The sequence below is a fragment of the Phoxinus phoxinus genome (genome assembly GCF_949152265.1).
Source record: "Phoxinus phoxinus genome assembly, chromosome: 7".
Lineage (NCBI taxonomy): Eukaryota > Metazoa > Chordata > Actinopteri > Cypriniformes > Leuciscidae > Phoxinus > Phoxinus phoxinus.
In genome coordinates, this window is record NC_136882.1 from 37,622,669 (window position 1) to 37,643,413 (window position 20,745).

General features: G+C 36.0%; 1 protein-coding gene across 8 annotated transcripts in view; it reads left to right on the forward strand.

Moving 5' to 3' along the window:
- The window catches only part of baz2bb (bromodomain adjacent to zinc finger domain, 2Bb), a 96,169-nt gene that overhangs the window by 51,858 nt on the left and 23,566 nt on the right, over positions 1-20,745 (forward strand). For 2 of the 8 annotated variants that reach the window (XM_079618689.1, XM_079618694.1), the window contains exons 6-21: positions 1,499-1,656; positions 3,992-4,210; positions 4,913-5,260; positions 6,549-6,990; positions 8,414-8,683; positions 9,435-9,489; positions 12,599-12,707; positions 12,798-12,899; positions 13,564-13,777; positions 14,244-14,336; positions 15,043-15,104; positions 15,311-15,376; positions 15,951-16,016; positions 16,653-16,697; positions 16,965-16,997; positions 20,567-20,632. In XM_079618689.1, coding sequence (XP_079474815.1) covers positions 1,499-1,656; positions 3,992-4,210; positions 4,913-5,260; positions 6,549-6,990; positions 8,414-8,683; positions 9,435-9,489; positions 12,599-12,707; positions 12,798-12,899; positions 13,564-13,777; positions 14,244-14,336; positions 15,043-15,104; positions 15,311-15,376; positions 15,951-16,016; positions 16,653-16,697; positions 16,965-16,997; positions 20,567-20,632 — 2,348 coding nt within the window. The remainder of the gene's footprint in view (positions 1-1,498; positions 1,657-3,991; positions 4,211-4,912; positions 5,261-6,548; positions 6,991-8,413; positions 8,684-9,434; positions 9,490-12,598; positions 12,708-12,797; positions 12,900-13,563; positions 13,778-14,243; positions 14,337-15,042; positions 15,105-15,310; positions 15,377-15,950; positions 16,017-16,652; positions 16,698-16,964; positions 16,998-20,566; positions 20,633-20,745) is intronic. The other 6 variants (XM_079618691.1, XM_079618695.1, XM_079618692.1 and 3 more) reach the window with 4 other exon arrangements.

Here is a 20,745-nt window from a genome sequence, read left to right on the forward strand (position 1 = left end):
AACATATAGAGAGCCTAAGTCCCGCCCCTCCGCTTCCGGCTCATGGGACCTTATTTCGGAAAAAATATGTATGGTAGTCAATGGCGAGAGACAACTTACCTTTTTATTCCGTCTGAACTGTGCCCTGAATTACACATATGATGTTTGTCAATTTAAAAGATAATTATGAAAGTCGCAGTTTGTCATAAAACAGAAGAGTAACATTTAGTTTTATGTTAAAATCGCTCAATGAACTTCATCTCTCGTCTCGCACTATACGTCAGCGTTGCTCGTGTGTGTGCAGTCTGGTACAACACACTCCGGCATCACGGCGTAACGTTACGATTATAACGTAAGACTATAGAAAACATGACAGACGTTAGCTTCAGTAAAGTTAGCTTCAGTAAAGTTAGCTTCAGTAAAGTTAGCTTCAGTAAAGTTAGCTTCAGTAAAGTTAGCTTCAGTAGAGTTAGCTTCAGTAGAGTTAGCTTCAGTAGAGTTAGCTTCAGTAGAGTTAGCTTCAGTAGAGTTAGCTTCAGTAGAGTTAGCTTCAGTAGAGTTAGCTTCAGTAGAGTTAGCTTCAGTAGAGTTAGCTTCAGTAGAGTTAGCTTCAGTAGAGTTAGCTTCAGTAGAGTTAGCTTCAGTAGAGTTAGCTTCAGTAGAGTTAGCTTCAGTAGAGTTAGCTTCAGTAGAGTTAGCTTCAGTAGAGTTAGCTTCAGTAGAGTTAGCTTCAGTAGAGTTAGCTTCAGTAGAGTTAGCTTCAGTAGAGTTAGCTTCAGTAGAGTTAGCTTCAGTAGAGTTAGCTTCAGTAGAGTTAGCTTCAGTAGAGTTAGCTTCAGTAGAGTTAGCTTCAGTAGAGTTAGCTTCAGTAGAGTTAGCTTCAGTAGAGTTAGCTTCAGTAGAGTTAGCTTCAGTAGAGTTAGCTTCAGTAGAGTTAGCTTCAGTAGAGTTAGCTTCAGTAGAGTTAGCTTCATTCATTGAGAGAAAAGGTATGACGTCACATGTGCGCCTTTTGGGTTTGTAGTCTTTGTAATGACGTATTTTCACAGTCTTACACCTCAACAGTTTTACATCAAACTGCGACTTTCTTGACTTTAAAATGTATCTTTTAAATTGACAAACATCATATGTGTAATTCAGGGCACAATTCAAACGAGATCAAAATATTTGTTGTCTCTCGCCATTGACTACCATACAATATTTTTCTGAAATAAGGTCCCATGGTGGTCCACCGGAAGGGGAGGGACTTAGGCTCTCTATACTCTGTGACTGTGACATGTTAATAAACACATTTATCGATTATCCATCTATTTACACCTCTACTGTTCTTGTGATGAAAATAATCCTCACTGATTTCACAGGCATCTCACATTCACTGTTTTTAGATGACATGAGCTTGGTATTTGGTATACCCAAAAAATTTTGCCATTTCATTTTCAGCTTAATCTAGTTTACAGTATGTACAGTCACACTGTAACTGAAGATTTGTTTGTTTCATACATGATATTTTCTGATCCAGGGCTGAATGGCTCCGTCAATGGAAGAACAAACTCGAGCTTGGCCTCCACACCCTCTCCAGCCCTCAAACCTCCAGTTCAGACCAAAAGCCTGAAAACCAGCCCAAAACCAGCACTGAACCAGCTACAAGAGAAAACTAGACTCAAAACAAAGGACCAGGTAAGGATTACATGACATTTGATCATCATTTACTCATTACATCATGTCGTTCTAAACCCGTATGTTGTATTTTATAGTGGATCTCAAATGTTTCATTCAGCACATAAGTTGACTTGTGTTAGAAGTGTAAGGCTGGAAGCTTACGCTGCTATTTTGAAGCATTTATCTGACTCCAATATAATTAATCTGACTCCATTAAAGTTAAGTTATTCTTTAAAGGTAAAGGTCTTTCTTAGAACTGATAGGAAAACGTACAGTAGGATTTAACCTGAACGTTTAGATAACGAAAGTTATAATCACTTTAGCTTTCAACATCATCAGATTCTCAAAGACTTTAAAGCAGTCAAAGTTATTTATTAAAGGTTGGGTAGGTAAGAATTGTCTAAAGAACTTTTTTTCAAATTGGCTTAAACTGTCTTTATATACCAATACATAGTTAAAATGTAAGTACTTTGAAAAAGAGAGTATAAAAATTGAGTGACTATAGTGTATTTAATCTTCAAAAAACACAGCTCATTAATTCCATTCGGGACGAAACAAGTGATTGGCTTGCGCGACTGTCACTCTCCGTCGCCATGACTACCGCCGCTATTACTGGCTCCGCCCACGTGCGCGCAGTCGCGCACCCGTTTTTAGGTGGGAGTGAATGGAATTAATGAGCTGTGTTTATTGAAGATTAAATACACTAGAGTCACTCAGTTTTTTATACTCTCTATTTCAGAGTACTTGCATTTTAATTATGTATTGGTATATAAAGACAGTTTAAACAAATTTGAATAAAAGTTTTTTTAGACAATTTTGACCTACCCTACCTTTAAGTTACATGTTTAAATAAACAGACAGCAGAATGGAACAACATACTGTATAGAAAACTTAGTTGCTGTAAAAGCCTCTCTTATAGTAGGAGGTTACGCGTGAGTGGCGTGGTTAAAGCCTTTCTCAAAGATCAACAGTTACCTTTCCTTCTTATACCCTGAGCAAAGCATTGTTAAACATGAGTGGAATACCAACACCGAACCGACAGGAAACTAAAAAGATGAGGCAAATGGGTGGAGATCAAGAGGGGGAGAAAAACATTAAAGGTCCCGTTTTTCCTGTGTTTTTGAAGCTTTGATTGTGTTTACAGTGTGCAATATAACATGTTCATGTTTCACGTGTAAAAATACACAGTGTTTTCACTGTCCTAAAAACGAGCTGATGACTTCCTTGTTCTATGACGTCCCTCCTTCAGAAATACGTAACGAGTTCTGATTGTGCCAGCGGTTCCTGTGTTGTGATTGGACAGCAGCTTAGCGCACGTTGCCCGGAAAGGTCACGCCTCTTACCGTAACGTGGAGATGCATGCGCTCAGTGTTATTGTAAACATGGCCAAACAAAGGTGATTTGACTCCGGGAGGAAAATAATAGCGTCTCGGTGACAAACACACTCTACAAACGCAACTCTTCCTCTTCTCTGTAGGAGCGCAACAAGACAACGCGCCCCTTTTTTTGTGTATTCCTGTGTGCGGAGGTTAGTCAAAAAACTGTTCTAGTGACGTCATTAAAGCAGGAAGTAGTGGATGTAGTCCGAACCGGCCGTTCGCTGGAGGCTTTGAAAGGGGACTTCTGTTAAATCAAATATCTCGCTTGGCATTGAACTTTTGAGCTCAATTTTACAGGTATTATTTATGCTCTAACAGCAACATCACACACTAGCTAAAGTTAAAAAATGGAATCACGAAGAATGGGACCTTTGAACATATTCTCCTCAATGCATGTTTAAGCAATAGTACCTATATTGTATATTTAATATCTCTATTAAGTCCACCACCATTCAGTTCAGTTTATAAGCTGTCAGATGAGACCAAACATGACATAGTTACATATTAGAACACACTAGTAAATAAACAGTATGTAGTTGAAATCATATGTCCTGTGAAGCAAATGGTACAGAGTGTCATTGAGGTGCAAACGACTCCATCCTGTGCCTGGAGTGTCCCAACAGTCCTCAATCAGCATATTGATTAAATCTCTTGCACTAGATAGGCATTAGCATACTGTGATGAGCCACATTTAATTCACATGTATACCTTTACAAGGATTTTTGAAGTACGAAGGCAGTAAAGAGTTCTACCCCATATTTGCTCAGGTACGGTAGATAAACTGTTAATATGTCCCTGATATATGCAGCATATCGTGTCGGTATGCTGCAAAACCACTCACTGCCGCTGACACTTTCTGTCAAAAGAATATCATCCGCCTTTTTTGGGACTATTTTTAGTTTGTCATGTCAACTGGAAGAGTGACAGAAAGGAATTGTTTGCTCCTGTCGACTGACATTGCTCTTCCTGACAAGAAGGTTCATAGCAAAGTGCCAGATGACTCCATCAACAGCGACAGCCAATCAGCATCCAGCTCTGACAGCTCAAGCGATGCTCTTAGCAGCTCTGACTCAGACGACTTGGAGGATGATGATGATGATGATGATGATGATGACGACGATGATGATGATGATCAGAGTGATGATAGTGTGGACTCGGAAAAGTGCGGAAAAGATCCGAAAGGTATCCGAAAGGTATGTGTGTCAGTGAAAAACTGTGTTGTTTATTTTATCTAAAACTTAAACTGTTTATTTTTTTATTTTTTTAAATCAATAATTGAAATTGATATAAGTGAAATAAAATGGGTTAAGTTGAAGTTTTGAAATTAATTAAACTAAAACTGAAATAAAAATGTATAACACTCTACAATAAAGGTCTATTTGTTAACATTCGTTAACAACTAAAATACTTCTAAAACATTTATTCATCTTAGTTGTTAATTTCATAATTTACTAATACATTATTAAAATGAAAAGTTGCTCATATTATTTAATGCATCTGAGAAAACATGAACTAACAATGAACAGCAGTCGAGGTTATTGTTATTACTGTAACTAACATGAACAAAGATAAATACTTTAACTGGATACTGTTTTGCTCATTGTTACTTAATGTTAACTAATGGGAGCTTATTGTAAAGTGTTACCAATAAATTACAGATACATAGAAATTTCATCTATTTATTCATCAATTTCAAAAAATGTCATCTTTGTATTTAGGTTCACATGTTTTAAATCATTTATACAATTTAAGCCTTTTATATCATAAAAAAGATGGTAGTATGCTATTCTGAAGATAGCCTTTGATTTAGTAGACATCAATAATAAATATTATTATAAAAAATGTTATTGCAAAATATGAAGTTAATAACTTAAGTTATTTCACTCTCGTCCCAGCCGCCATCACACATCCAGGCCTTCAGGCCCGCGGAGGAGCCCAGCAAACAAACCAGTGTCATCCAGACTGCAGGTCTAGCAGCGAACGCAAAACCTCTGGCGTTAGTCACACAGCGGCGCAGAGACCGGGACACACCGTCCCATAAAGACCTGCCTCTGTCCTTCACACACTCATCCTCTCCCAAACCACCTTCCCTCACCCCATCGCCGAAGCCTCCGTCTCAGGCTTTCTCTCCCACACCGATCTCCTCCAAGTCCACTCCTCTGCAGTCGGACCGCCTGAAGACGTGCAAGAATTACCTCGACCAGACCCTGCTGACCATTAACAACAGCAGCAAACTCAAACAGGTAATGGTCACTTTATCAAAAAACAAGAATCTTTTTCTTTTATTATTGAAAGATTTAGAACTTTTTTTAGCAAATATGCTTTAAATTGATCAAAAGGCATGTAAACGCATTTATAATAAATTTAATAAAATGTCTATTTCAAATAAATGCTGTTCCTTTGAAATTTCGATTCATCAAAGAAAACATTTTTATCATTAAGCAGCACAACTAACTAACATTGATATTAGAATGATTTCAGAAGGATCATGTGACACTGAAGACTGGAGTAATGATGCTGAAAATTCAGCTTTGATAAAAGGAATGAATTACACTGTAACATACATTAATATAGAAAACAGTTATTTATGTCATACAAATATTTCACAATATTCAATTCAATTAAAAAATTGCTTTATTGGCATGACTACATAATACAATATTGCCAAAGCTTGGAATTTATAGAATAATCATAAAGACATCAAAATAATAAAATATTATAACATTACATGGTGGTGGTTGAGGAGATTCCCCCTTCTATGTAAATCGCTTTGAGTGTCGAGAAAAGCGCTATATATAAATGTAATGAATTATTATTATTATAACTTAAATTTTAATGTACCAATTAAATTAATTGTACAAATTAGCAGTGTCACAAATTAAAATGTGTGAACATTTGATACCACAGTGTGTTAAAGGGGCGGTATAATGCCCTTTACACAAGATGTAAAATAAGTCTCTGATGTCCCCAGAGTGTGTGTGTGAAGTTTGTCATTGAGTTGTTTTGATGGGATTTCTTTATATAAGTTTTCAAAATGATTTTTCCTAATTTCTTCATCTTGTATTGGTCTTGTGGTTTTGTTGTGCTCAGATTATTTCACATATCCCAGAACTGATTCTGATTTCTAATTAAAATGTTTGGTCAGATGGTGTTGCTTTTTCTGTTACAGTATTTTTAATATTACGGTTACAGTATTTTTAATATTACTGTTACAGTATTTTTAATATTACTGTTACAGTATTTTGATCAAACAAATGCAGCTTTGGTGAGAATAAGAGACTTCTTTCAAAAACATTCTGACCAACCATTCTTTATCTGTAGTGTATATCATATGCATAATTCAATTCTCAGCTTGACTGTTTATTACGAAAACAATCTTCTATAATATAATAAAAACAATATATTCTAAATATTGTTTTGAATATATAAGTTGTATATATGCTCCTGTGCAAATCAAGGCAGCGAGTGAATAAGTCACAATGAATGACAGATGAAGTAATTGCATCTCACTTCCGCTCTCTGTCCCATCAGCCATCACTACCTCAGAAGTCGATCAAACAAGCCTTTCCTCCACCGTTGAGAGATGCACAGGAATCACCATACAGTCCGTTCCTCCCGTCTCCTCCTAATGAGAACCATCATCCCGGCGCGGAGCAGGACGCTCCTCTGGCCCTGATTACCAAACCTCGCTGCCAGAGCGCACGTGTCCCTGATAAACCCCTGCTGGGTGCCTCCAGCCCCACATACAACACCCCCATCAACCTCACCACCAGAGAGACCGGTCCGAATGACGCCTCACCCGGTGGCCGAGGGAAAGGCTGTAAAATGGCACAGAGGACGGTGAAGAGAGAGAGGCCGTCATTGGTGGAGAACTTCAGGGGGGCGGAGTCTAACCTCCCCGACAATAAAGACTCCGATGACTCATTAATGGAGGATGAGGATGAAAATGACATTTCAAACGACAGTCTCTCAGGTCAGCGTGATGATTAATCATTCAGATCAAATATTTAATTGAGGTCATTTTTGCTTATCTTTTTAATGAATTATCCCTTCCTTAATGGATTTGAGCTAACGTGAACAGTTGTATTTTTATTAGCTAATGTTAACAAAGATTAATATTAGAAATAATATACAGTATTGCTCATTGTTATGTTAGTTAATGCATTAACCAATAGGACCTTACTGTAAAGTATTATCATCTTTTGCGATAAAAGTTAATTGTACTATGAAATTTCTGTTCAAACTTTTCAAACTCAAAATGTCCGCCATTGTTTTGTTAAAAATATGGTTACACACTTTATGGTAGAGGTCAAATTGACCCAAATTGGATTCACCAAATATTCATACTAAGAAAAACAATCAGGTAAAAACATACCTTGAATATTAATAGTTCTCACATAAAAAAAAGAAAGATTTTTTAAAAACTGTTTAGCAACTATTTTTTCACAAACTGTACATTTTATAAACATGTTTTTAAATATACAAGTAGTGTGGGAAAGTACAATATCATGGGTTCGATTCACAGTAAAATTGTATGGCAAAAATGTATGCCATCAATATTGTTAATTTCTTCCGATAAAACTATCTGCCAAATGCATAAACATAAACAACCTCAGATGGTAGTTGAGAAACCGACATAAGAAAATACATAAAATATTTTCAGATCCTGTGTAGCTGCCTTAAAGCTGCCGTCGGCAACTCTGGCAGATTGAGTGGACTTAAACAAAATTTTGAATGTTTACAACTCTCATGCCCCTCCCCCACTACCAACGAGCAGCCGCCCATCGTCAGTGCGTGTGTACCTGATTTTCTATGAATGCATCCGTCTCTTCAGCATCGATCAACACCATAGACTCGGAGGTAGGCTGCCCTGGCTAATCTATCCATAGATAGCAATAATCGAGGAATTGGAAGCTTGTTATTAGATTTTCTCTCTGCCATCACGCTTCGTACAATCTTCAGGCGAACTTCAGGCGTGTCGTGTGCATGTGATATTGTAACGTCCGCGTCTGCGCGAGGGAGGGGGATCTGTGATTTGTGCACGACCTGTGATTGACAGTCAGATCTCACTGTTTACACCCGATGATCCGGGAGCGGTGGATTTTTGCAAAACAAAATAACACGCTCCAGGTGGAGTTAGAAGCTCGGGTTTTTTTCTAAAACCACCTTATTTATGTTGTTCTGTCGGATTATAGTGTCAATTTCACTGAATTTTATCAAAAAAATGTTGCCGACGGCAGCTTTAACTAGAAATAGAAGCATAATAGACATTTTGTAGGCAAATTCCACAACACATCATGGTGTCAACTTTGCGAGCATGTTTATGATCCCAAATGCCGCTAAAGTGTATTTTTCCATACATGAGTAAACACTCTTATATTATTATAATTTTGCAGATTCTGACAGCAATTTAGACAGTGATTCTGATGATGAGGATGGTAAGGATGAAGAGATGGACACAGATTCAGAAATGGACAGAACGCCACTCAAACTCAACCAATCCTCAGCGTCTGCACTGGACTCCTCCCACAACACTAGCCCCGCCCCTCTCAATCTACAGGTCCATAAAACACCTGCCACAGACACACCAACCACTGTGGCCAACTCTGGGAATTCAGCCAATCACAGCCCTCTTTTCTCATCTTACAGTGTGGGCGCACCCCCAGGTATTGTAAACAATTGTTCTTTTGGATATTAATAACTTGAAATTAAAAATATTTATTTTCAAGTTTATTAAAAAACACTAACATAGTTAAAGTAAAAATTTCACTTTGACTTTAAACCTGCAAGTACACTACCGATGAAAAGTTTGGAATTAATTTTTTTTTTTCATGTTTTTGAAAGAAGTCTCTTATACTCACCGAGGCTGCATTTATTTGATGAAAATCAATATTACAATATTAATTGTATAATATTAATCAATATTAATATGTAAGCAATATTACAATTTGTAATGACTCTTTTCTGTTTGAATACATTTTCAAATGTAGTTTATTCTTGTGATGCAAATCTTCAGTGAGTCTTACAATCTCGAGTCTTCAGTGTCACATGTATGAAAAATATATGAAAAATATAAAGTAGCTGTTCTCAACATTGATAATAATAAGAAATGTCTCTTGAGCAGCAAATCATCATATTATACTGATTTCTGACGGATCATGTGACACTGAAGACTGGATGATGCTGAAAATTCAGCTTTGATCACAGGAATAAATTACATTTCACAATATATTCACATAGAAAACACTTATTTCAAATATTTCACAATATTACTGTTTTTATTGTATTTTTCATCCAATAAATGCATCCTTGATGCACGTAAGAAACGTATTTAAACATGAATGATTCCAAACTTTTGACTGGTAGTGTGCATGTTTCTTGTGATTTTATTTATTTGCTTATCCGCCATGTCCCTAGGGAAAAGGAGAAGAGTCACGGATGAACGAGCACTACGGAAACCTCTAGAATACGGGTGGGTCATGACTGTAAAGCCATATCATGTTACACTGATGATGCATTCATGCTGTCACTCATTTGCAGGTGTTGTATCACTTCTTTCAGGCCTAGATCGTACTCTGAGACATACTGCATTTGCAAAGTTAGAAGAACATTTTTGTAGAACAATACGCTATAGTGGCGTTATTGTAAACTGTCTTCTACAGCTTGAAGAGAATCTTCAATTTAAGTTAGTTAAAGGGTTAGTTCACCCAAAGATGTAAACTCTGTCAGTAATTACTCTCCCTCATGTTGTTCCTCGTAAGACTTTCCTTCATCTTCAGAACACAAATGAAGATATTTTTGATTAAATCTGAGTGCTGTCTCACTCCTCCATAGGCTTCTATTGTAATTGAAACTTGCCGGCCCAGAAAGTTAGTAAAAACATTGTTAAAATAGTCCAAGTGACTACAGTGGCTCAACCTTAAGTTTATCAAGCGACGAAAATACTTTTTGTGTGCAAAAAAACAAACAACAAAAATAACGACTTTATTCAACTATTTATTTTCTTCTGTGTGGGCCTCTGAGTTCACGTAGTGTAACAGCGCAGCACTTCTGGGTTGTACGTCAGAATGGAGGCTCACTATTGGCCGACGCTGGTCATGTGTGTGATGCTGGCCAATCGTGAGCCTCCGTTCTGGAGGCTCTTTAATATCTTAAATTGTGTTCTGAAAATGAAGGAAAGTCTTACGGGGTTGAACAACATGAGGAAGAGTAATTACTGACAGAGTTTACATTTTTGGGTGAACTATCCCTTTAAAGTCAGCATGTTTATAGCAGCTTCCATTTAACAACAGCACATCTGGTTTAATGACAGACATTTGAAGGACTCTCTATCGCCCCCTTGAGTACAGAGGTTTGTTATTGCCGCAGTAATGCAAGAATCCACATGAAGTATGTACACAAGACTGCACACACTTGAGTGAACTACACACACGCGTCATTAACAGCCTTTCATCCGCTGCAGCTGGCTCTCTTTAGAGAGAGAAACCATTTTGGACAATGTACTTTGACTTGTTGTCATTTACACTTTAAGTTACTTGTAAAGAAACACAAAGCCATCTGAGGGGGCAATAACTTATAATCATATTAATCATATTCAATATATAATCATATTTATTTGGATTGAGTTTTTAAATTAATTTAGCACATCAGTATTTGACTGGCACAAAAAAAATAAGATTATGAAATAGTTTTAGTTTGATAAATTTTCTGATACTATTGGATGAGAACAGAACAGAACTTTAACTGAATTGTGCTAAATAGTGACACTATTGTTTCTTCTGTAGAGCTGATTTATAGCTGAATAGAATTTGTTTCATATTTGATGAACTTTGCAACATCGACTCCGTTATTGAACTGAAAACTGAACTGAATCAACACTGTCCTGACTCGAGCTGAATAATGACACTATTGTCTTTTTAGAGACGTTTCACAGTTTAATTTGAATTTTTCATAATTTAAGAACATTAATACTATTATTTTCTTGTTTATTACTGTGAAGCTGCTTTGAAACAATCTGTATTGTATCCACCTTATTTTTCAACGCAAAAGTAAGCTGTTTTCTGTGAATGTGTGAGATTCATTAAAAATGACACAGTGCTGTAAACGGTAAAAAACTACAGTAAACTCTGCTGCAAACCAGTGATTATAATTGACAATACATTAATAAGGTTAGAAATACCAGGTTGCAATAGTAGGTTGCAATATTAACACTTTCTTCTCTATTCTAACTTTAAAAAAAAATAAAATAATAAAAACTGTTGTCCTACTGCTAGTTTAATTGCTTCTATTGTTTCTCATTTGTAGGTCGCTTTGGATAAAAGCGTCTGCTAAATGAATAAATGTAAATGTAAATATCAAACAGCATAACACACTGTTTAGTACAGCTAAAAATAACTGGAAGCGGATGACGCTGGAAGCCAAGTTATAAATTGCTGCACTGCTCTTATGTTAAAAATAAAGTGGATAAAGTGCTGTATAAATAAATGCATCTTTACTCAACTTGACTAATTGCAGTGGTCACACTTTAGTTTGGAAAACGCATGTGTGAACCTGGACCACAAAACTAGTCACATGGGTAATTTTTTTTTTTTTTTTGAGATGTATATATCATCTGGAAGCTGAATAATAAGCTTTCCATTGATGTGTGGTTTGTTAGGATAAGACAATATTTGACCGAGACACAACTATTGAAAATCTGGAATCTGAGGGTGCAAAAAAATGGAAACATTGAGAAAATCTCCTTTAAAGTTGTGCATTTATGTTCACGATTGTGCTGCATTCACTCACAAAAATAATGTTTTATATATTTACGGTAGGAAATTTACTAAATATCTTCATGGAACATGATCTTTACTTAATATCCTAATTATTTTTGGCCTAAAAGAAAAATCTATAATTTTGACCCATGCAATGTATAGTTGGCTATTGCCACAGATATACCCGTGCGACTCAAGACTGTGATCCAGGGTCACATATTCACTTTTAAGTTCATCTTTTGCCTCAATAAACTCCTAATTTGTCCGCAAATTAATATTTAGTAAGGTAGTTGTTAAGGTTAGGTATTGATTTTGTTAACATGTGCTTAATTAGTACTAATAAACAGCCAATATGCTAGTAACATGCACGCTAATAAGCAACTAGTTAATAGTGAGAATTGTTCCCCAAACTAAAGTGTTACCAATGCAGCTAATAAAACACCCTAACTTATTTAACTGAGTTGAAAACATGGTGATGCTAAAGTGTCTTGGCTGGACAAACATGTTTTCCTGCCACTTTTAGGGGAATTCTGCCTATAAATGACTGACTTCTAGTTGTCTCGTTTATGCATGACTTCGCTTTGAGTCTTGAAAACTCTTTCACTTATTTAGTAAAGATTATGTCTGAAAAGGTTTTGGATTTTTTTAGTTAATTAAAAAAAAATCTTGTATAATAATGACTTGCTGTTTTTGTTTGTTTGGTTTTTATTGTATTTATATGATATTTGTATTTTTGTCATTGAATTTGTGCCATGAAAATAGTTTTGAATGCAGACATGGCACTAAATAAAACAATCTGAATGTGAAAACGGTTTCTGTTTGCAGATGGCAGAGAGAGACGCGCATCACAAACATGTCTGGGCGTTTGCGGGGAGAGGTGGCGTACTTCGCTCCGTGTGGCAGGAAGCTCAGACAGTACCCTGATGTCATCAAGGCAAGAGAACCGGTGTTGGACCGGTGTGTGGGCTTCTTAATGACCGATGCTCCTGATGTTATATTAACCTCATGTTCTCACCCCTCACAGTATCTGACCAGAAACGGAATATGCAACATTACACGGGATCACTTTAGCTTCAGTGCTAAAATAAAGGTTGGCGACTTCTATGAAGCCAGAGATGGACCACAGGCAAGTTGCTCCACTGTTTATTATAGTTTTACACGTCAAACAAAAGCTGAACAAATGTCATTTAACTTTCTTTTTTTGGGGAGCAGGGTAATATAGTAGTGTTAAAGTGTGCAGTTTTTTTATTATTAGATAAAAAAATATAATACATAATAAATAAGCCATCTAAAGCAGTGATGATAATAAATGAATAACAAGCAATTTTAGATATAATTGTTTTATTTTACTATAACTACTACTTCTACTAATATTATTATCATTATTATTCTAAAAATTATATTTATTCTCTAATTAACAATGTTATTTTCTTTGGTGTTTTAAATATTAATTTAAAAATAAAAAGCCATCTAAACAATAATGATAATAATAATATTAATAATACTTTTAGATATTAGTCTTCTTATTATTATAATTTTTATTTTGCTATGACAACTACTACTACTACTACTACTACTACTAATAATAATAATAATAAATATAATTATAAATCATACATATTTTTTTTTATTTTTTTTCTAAAAATAATAATTTATTCTCTGAACAATGTTGTTGTCTAATGTGTTAAAGTGTTTTAAATATAAAATAAAATAAGCCATCTAAGCATCTAACATAATTCCCCCCTTTATTCCCTAAATAATTTTCTAAGCAATGTTGTTGTCTTCTTCAGGGCTTACAGTGGTGCTTAATGAAAGAGGAGGAAGTCATTCCTCGTATCCTAGCGATGGAAGGTCGACGGGGTCGTCTGAAGAGTCGGGACTCTCTGAGGAATGCTTCTGCTGACCCGGCTGGCTCTGGAAGGAAAGCCCGAGCGCCTGACGAGAGTGAAGCTGATGCTCTCAGCACCTCTGAGGCCAAACTACTGCGCAAGCTGGAGGCCCAGGGTACCGCTCGCACTAATGCACACATCATCTTATCGCTTTTATTTCAATTTCAGATGTTTTAAAAGATTTAGCTCACACAAAATTCTGTCTTTATTTACATTTTGAAGAATCTTTACACGGGATATTTGCTGTCATTTTTAATGTATGAGCGTATGCAGCCATTTGTGTCTGGCTTCTGGTGTCATCCACTTCCAGTTATTTTTAGCTGTACAAAAACAGCGTGTTATGCCGCTTGAAATTGCATATCATATTATTTTTCTTTATTATTGTAATAATAAACACACTTGTTTGTAATGCAAATAGTGTTACTGTTTGCTGCAATTCTTCTAGTCATTTATAATGAATTGGAAGTCTTGCACATTCAAGGATAATAGCTTGCTTCCTCACTGCAAAATAAGATGGATAGTTGAACTTGTGTAGAATTGCTGATGATAGATTAGCTGTAAAGATCTCCCGTGTGTGGCAGAAATCGCACGGCAGGCTGCTCAGATGAAGCTGATGCGTAAGCTGGAAAAGCAGGCGCTGGCACGGGCGGCCAAAGAGGCCAGGAGACAGCAAGGTGAGCTGGAGGGTTTTCAAATGTTTCTAGTACACTTAGGCCTGTCGCAATAATCAATATATCGACTTACCGCACAATACATGTACAAAACTTCAATCATTTTTGGTGACGCAATATATCGCCCATTATGTTTACATGATAATGAATGTCACCAACATTTTGCCTATCGTGCGGTCATCTTGTCTGTTCTCCGTGTCACAGGCAAAAGTGGGGCTCTGTCAGTTCTTTCATGATGAATAGTTTTTATTCATACACAAAGCGGTCATCAACAGGTGGAAAAAGGCGTCTTTGGGCCGTTTTCCTGACAACTACATACAGTTTTAAAGAACAAGTCCAAATGCACTTGATTTCAAAGCTGCAATCCACAGTTCTGGTGCAAATATAAACGTCACGGCGTAAATAGTTTTAGCAGCAGATAAGGCCTGTTGTTGAGTCGTCTGTGCCTTTCTTCATACGGACATCTGACTGCTAAGCAGGGTTTGTAAAGAGAAAAAAGTAGAGAAAAAAAACAGTGAAAAATCTGTAAATGGAACTACTTGCATTATTATGCTGTTATATTATGATTATATATTCGGTGGCATAAAATGGCAATTTTTTATCGCAATTATTTCTGGGACAATATATCGCACAACAAAAAGTAGTTACCGTGACAGGCCTAAGTACACTATTTTTTAAATCTGCTCAACATGTTCCTCTGAACTTTCAGCAATCATGGCAGCAGAGGAGCGGCGGAAACACAAGGAACAAATGAAGATCCTGAAACAGCAGGTCTGAAATCAGCCGATGCCACCACGTCGTTTCATGCTGACTTGTGTGTGTTTGTGCATGCACAGCATCATTGCTTTTGACACTTCCGAGAAGCATTTACCTTTATGTATTGATGCATAAAATGCCTGTGGCTCTACATTTAATCAATGAAAAAGATTAAATCCAGACCGCATTTAATTTTCTCTCATTCCTGGCTATTTCCACAGGAAAAGTTCAAGAGAATCCAGCAGGTCCGGATGGAGAAAGAACTCCGTGCTCGGCAAATTTTGGAGGTAAAGTTTATATACACTAAAAAAATAACACAAATGTAAATTTTACAATAATTATATACAGTATATGTGTATGTATATATATATATGTGACCCTGGACCACAAAACCAGTCGCGAGTCGCACGGGTATTTGTGGCAATAGCCAACAATACATTGTATGGGTCAAAATTGTCGATTTTTTTTTTTATGCCAAAAATCATTAGGATATTAAGTAAAGATCATGTTCCATGAAGATATTTAGTACATTTCATACTGTAAATATATAAAACATGCATTTTTGTGAGTGAATGCAACAATCGTGAACATAAATGCACAAGTTTAAAGGAGATTTTCTCAATTTTTAGATTTTTTTACACCCTCAGATCCCAGATTCCAAAGCTTATTTGTTCTGCTTTAATGTGATGCATAAATCTCAATTGTAAAAAAAAATTACTCATGACTGGTTTTGTGGTCCAGGGTCACATATATTTATGTATGTCTTATGTTATTTAAAAATATTTTCTTATATTGCATTGTTTTTATTAATATTGTATTATGTATTAAGTGATATACTGTAATGTCTGTTTATGTTCACAGGCTAAAAGAAAAAAAAAGGAAGAGGCTGTCAACGCCAAAATACTAGAAGCTGAAAAACGAATAAAGGTTTTTATTTTAGTAATTGATGCATTTATTGATTTACTGAAGCATTTTATCTCAATATCTGTCTCTTTCACCTCTATCTGCTATATGACCTGTTCATGTCTTTACATGTTTTCTCCCATAGTTTCCAAGACTGATTCCTAATTGGATCAGTTACCTTACAAAAAATAAGAGTAAAGTCAGTAACAGTGCAGGGTCAGATATTAAGTTACTCGGGACAACAATACACAATGATTTTATAGATAACGGATTAATTGTTACAATTGAGAAATTATTTCAGTTATTAAATGATTCAGTTCATATTTGATGACACCATTTTATATGGTTACAAACATTATGTTGGGGCAAAATGTGTGCTAGTGCACATTTTTATATCCATTTGGATGTATTTTTGTGAGATTGAGTGAGGCCCGAGACGGCGCCGATACTCCATTTTACATTAACACTCCGGTGCCCCCCCCCCCGACGATACGCCTGTCAATCAAAACCCAGCCATTTCAATATACTGCGGGAATAAATGCAGAAAATCCTATCTGTTTATGACATCCCCCCCATCTGCATCTCTTTCTCTCTCCCATCCTCACTAATGGAAATAAGGCCGTATTTGCAGTTTTAATTTATTTTTATCTCTGTCTGTAGGAGAAGGAGCTCCGTAGACAGCAGTCCATCATCCTGAAGCACCAGGTATGAGCAAACCGTCTTCAAATCTCCTTCCTTTCACAAACACAAACAATATTTCACTGAATAATGCCTCAAGTCTCCGCTGCTTTTATTCTTTTATATGATTATTTTAAAGGAATCGTTGAGCCAAAAAATGAAAACCGTTGAGTTATCTGTCAGAATGTTCTTTTGTGGCTCAACTGTTCCTCTAAATGCATTATGGGAAATCACTCTAATGGGAAGTTGCATTGATTTATTTTTGTTCTTGCCTTTGCCAACTCTCTCTGCCAGGAGTTGGAGAGACATAGACTAGATATGGTATGGGTATGTTTACTTTTGAACATTTAACACATTGTGAAATGCTTGATTCAGGTGTTTTGCTCCATGTTGCACATGCAACTTAATGCTTGGACCTCGCTCACACTCCTCTTGCATGACGCCCTGCATCTGCTTTCATCTGCTTGCCAAAGGAGAGAGAAATAGGCTTTTTTCCAAAACCTAGTGAGCTGCCTATTTAGGCTGCATTTTAAGGCATCATAAAAACAAAGCATAAGCCTTTTAAGAGATGTTCTTAGACGGCATTGCATATATCTTTTGCAGAGAAGGGAATCCCATGATGCATTGCTAGAAGAATGCATTGGAAAATAAAGTAAATTATAAGTACATCTTAAATATAGTTCATGCAGCTGTGTTATTTTAGTATTATTTATATACTATTTTAGTATTTATTCATATTTAGAATTGTATATTTTCAGCTTTCATTTTAATTTTAGTTTGATTTTAATAATTTTTTGTAGTGCTTTTATCATTTTTGGTTACACTTTATTTTAAGGTGTCCTTGTTACAGTGTTATTATACTTTTAAGTACTGAGTAATAATGATTAAGTACATGCACTTACTGTACGGTTAGGGTTTGGTTTAGGGTTAATTGTGTGTAATTATGCACAATTTATAGTAATTATCTGGAACAAGGACACTGTAAAATAAAGTGTTTCCTAATTTTTTATATATTTCTATTTAGCTTTATTTTTATTTTTACATTTTGTTATTTCAGATTAAACTAATTCAGTTAGTTGCCAAGGCAACATTTCTAATTTCTATTTAAGTTTTTCTTCTTATATGTATATTATATTTTTATTTCAGATTTATTTAATTTAAAGAAAGCCAGTTTTAATCGTTTTAGTTAAAAACAGTCATACCGTACTGAAAATAATTAACTAAAGTAGTTCAATCCCATTTGTTTTACCTGATAGTTATGTTTGTGCTAGATATTTTACATGCAAATTAGAGAGCCGTTTGTTTAGCAACATGCTAAACTCTATTGAAATGAGTTGTGAGTTTAGTGTCCTCTTCACATGTGTGGAGTGCTAGTTATATGAAGGACGTGTAGAGGGTTTAGTTTCTGTTAGGATGCAGCTCACTGTTTTGGAACAGAGTCATAATGTAAATATCTGTTAACAGACATCAGTCACGAGATTTCCACCAGTGCCGGTGGAAGTTGGATTGCGTGTGGCGACCGCGCTGCTTCATATCATCAAGCCTTAAAGGGTAACTGTCGCCAAAATTGAACCTAGGCTCTTTTTGTTAATCTACCCGAGTCAAACTTTCGTGTTAAAGCAGAATTAGAATGGAAACGCCACTTTTAAGATTGACCGTATTTTCGTTTTCGGTCAAAATGCCTTTTGAATGGGAGTGCATGGGGCACTTCTATGATAGCATCAAAATCACTATTTTTAAAACACTAATGCGGCTCGACACAACATGAAACTGTGCTGGAAGTGTCACCAGCGGCTCTACACATGAACTCCAGCATTGACTACATTGTTTGTGTACACAGAGCTTCTAAAAAGAAAGGTTTTGTACGACTCACTTTATCAGTTAGTGTTTCCGGTGGCTGGAATTCTGTCAGTCAAAAGTAGTCGATCGCCGAATGCAACGTAACATGTGGAGAGTAAAGATGGCAAGCGCCTAAAGCTTGTTTCCATGAGATATTGCCATGAGCTAAGTGTATTAAGTTATCATGCTTTTCATTGGAATTACAAGTTCATGACATTTCCTCATATGGAGTCAGTTCATTAAGTCGCATTCGGAGATCGACTACTTTTGACTGACAAAATTCCACCCACCGGAAAGGAACACTAACTGATAAAGTGAGTCGTACAAAACCTTTCTTTTTAGTAAACTCTGTGTACACAAACACTAGTCAATGCTGGAGTTCATGTGTAGAGCCGCTGGTGACACTTCCAGCACAGTTTCATGTTGTGTCGAGCCGCATTAGTGTTTTAAAAATACAGATTTTGATGCTATCATAGAAGTGCCCCATGCACTCCCATTCAAAAGGCATTTAGACCAAAAAACGAAAATACGTTCAGTCTTAAAAGTGGCGTTTCCATTCTAATTATCCTTTTACACGAAAGTTTGGACTCGGGTAGATTAACAAAAAGAGCCTAGGTTGAAATCTGCCGAGAGTTACCCTTTAATCATAAACATCCATTCTGATTCGTGCTTGTTCTTCATTTGTTCGTGATGTTTAACAACACCCAGCCCCTGAAGCGTCTGTATAAACTAAGTATAAAGTGTCACTCAGCAGCTGAAAGCAGTTTTCCGTCTGGATCATTGTGTAATTGTGAACTGCTTTAAAGTCTGTTAAAATCTTGATATACTGAGAAAGTTTGGAGACGTCTCTGGACCCGTTCAGCCTCTTCCTGTCTGTCCCGCACTAAAGACTTCAAGCTGCCCTAGAAACCTGAAGCTTAATCTGTAACACCTGGAATAACTTTCCGCCAGATGTTTAGGAACTGTGACCCGCGCTGGTTAACAGATCTGTTATCGTGGTCTGAAGGCACGTTCACACCAGAATGATAACTATAACTATAACTATAACTATAACTAAGTCAGCGTCCACACCAGCACACAATATCGTTCTGTTTATTTGTGTCGTCTGTCACTTTAAATGCTCAAGCTCTTTAAAGCAAGATGGATTCTGATTGGCTGTCAATGTTTTTATCGTCATCAGCAGGAAAACATCGCTCTGAAAGTGATTTCTCTACGCTGTTATGGTTATAGTTTAGGTGTGGACTTTATAATATTTCGCTGTATTAAGTTATGCTCATTGTTGTGAGCGGCCTTCAGACTGACTGATCTCTGCACTTCTTGCTTCAGCCGTGTTCATTGTTCAGGATACAGTACGCCTGACATCCTTTCTTCTGTCTTATTTTATTCGTTCATTCATATTCTTTCATCTTCACTCTGAATTTCATTATTTTGTTCACTTTCTCTTTTTTCTTTTTTTCTTTCTTCTGTTGATTATTTTTTGCACTTTTCTTTTGTTTTTTCTTTCCTTTTTTTCTCTTTTGTTTTTTCTTTGTCTTATTTTTTGTTTCTTTTTCTTTTTTCTTTCTTTTGCTCTTTCATTTGTTCTTTCTTTCTTTTGGTCATTCTTTTGTTCTTTCTTTCTTTCATTTGTTTTTTTCTTTCTTTCTTTCTTTTTGATCTTTTGTTATTTCTTTCTTTCTTTCTTTCTTTCTTTCTTTCTTTCTTTCTTCTTATAAATTATTTTCTTTAGATCTTTTGGTGTTCCATTATTTTCTTTCTTTCTTTCTTTCTTTCTTTCTTCTTTCTTTTTTTCTTTCTTTAATTTTCTTGTTCGTTCAATTATTCATTGTTCTTTCATTCTTTTGTTTTTATTTTTTCTATAGTTTTATTTCTTGTTTGTTTTGTTTGCTTATTTTTTTTTCTTTCATACTTTTATTTGTTCCTCCTTTCATTCCATCTTGTTTCGATTATTTTTTTTTATCTGTCTGTTTTTGTTATTGATCATTTTAGTTATTTAGTTTATTTGTTTCTTCTTTCGTTTGTTGGTTGTTTCTCTAATGTCTCCGTGTTTGTTGTAGGAGCGGGAGAGACACCGGCAGCATGTGATGTTGATGAAGGCGGTGGAGGCCCGGAAGAAAGCTGAGGTGTGTTACACAGCTCCTTTTATCAGTTCATCATTCTCTCTTACCCCTCCTTTCCATTCTCCATCTATTTGTCTCCCATTACTCACTATTTCCTCTTATGCTCCATCTCATCA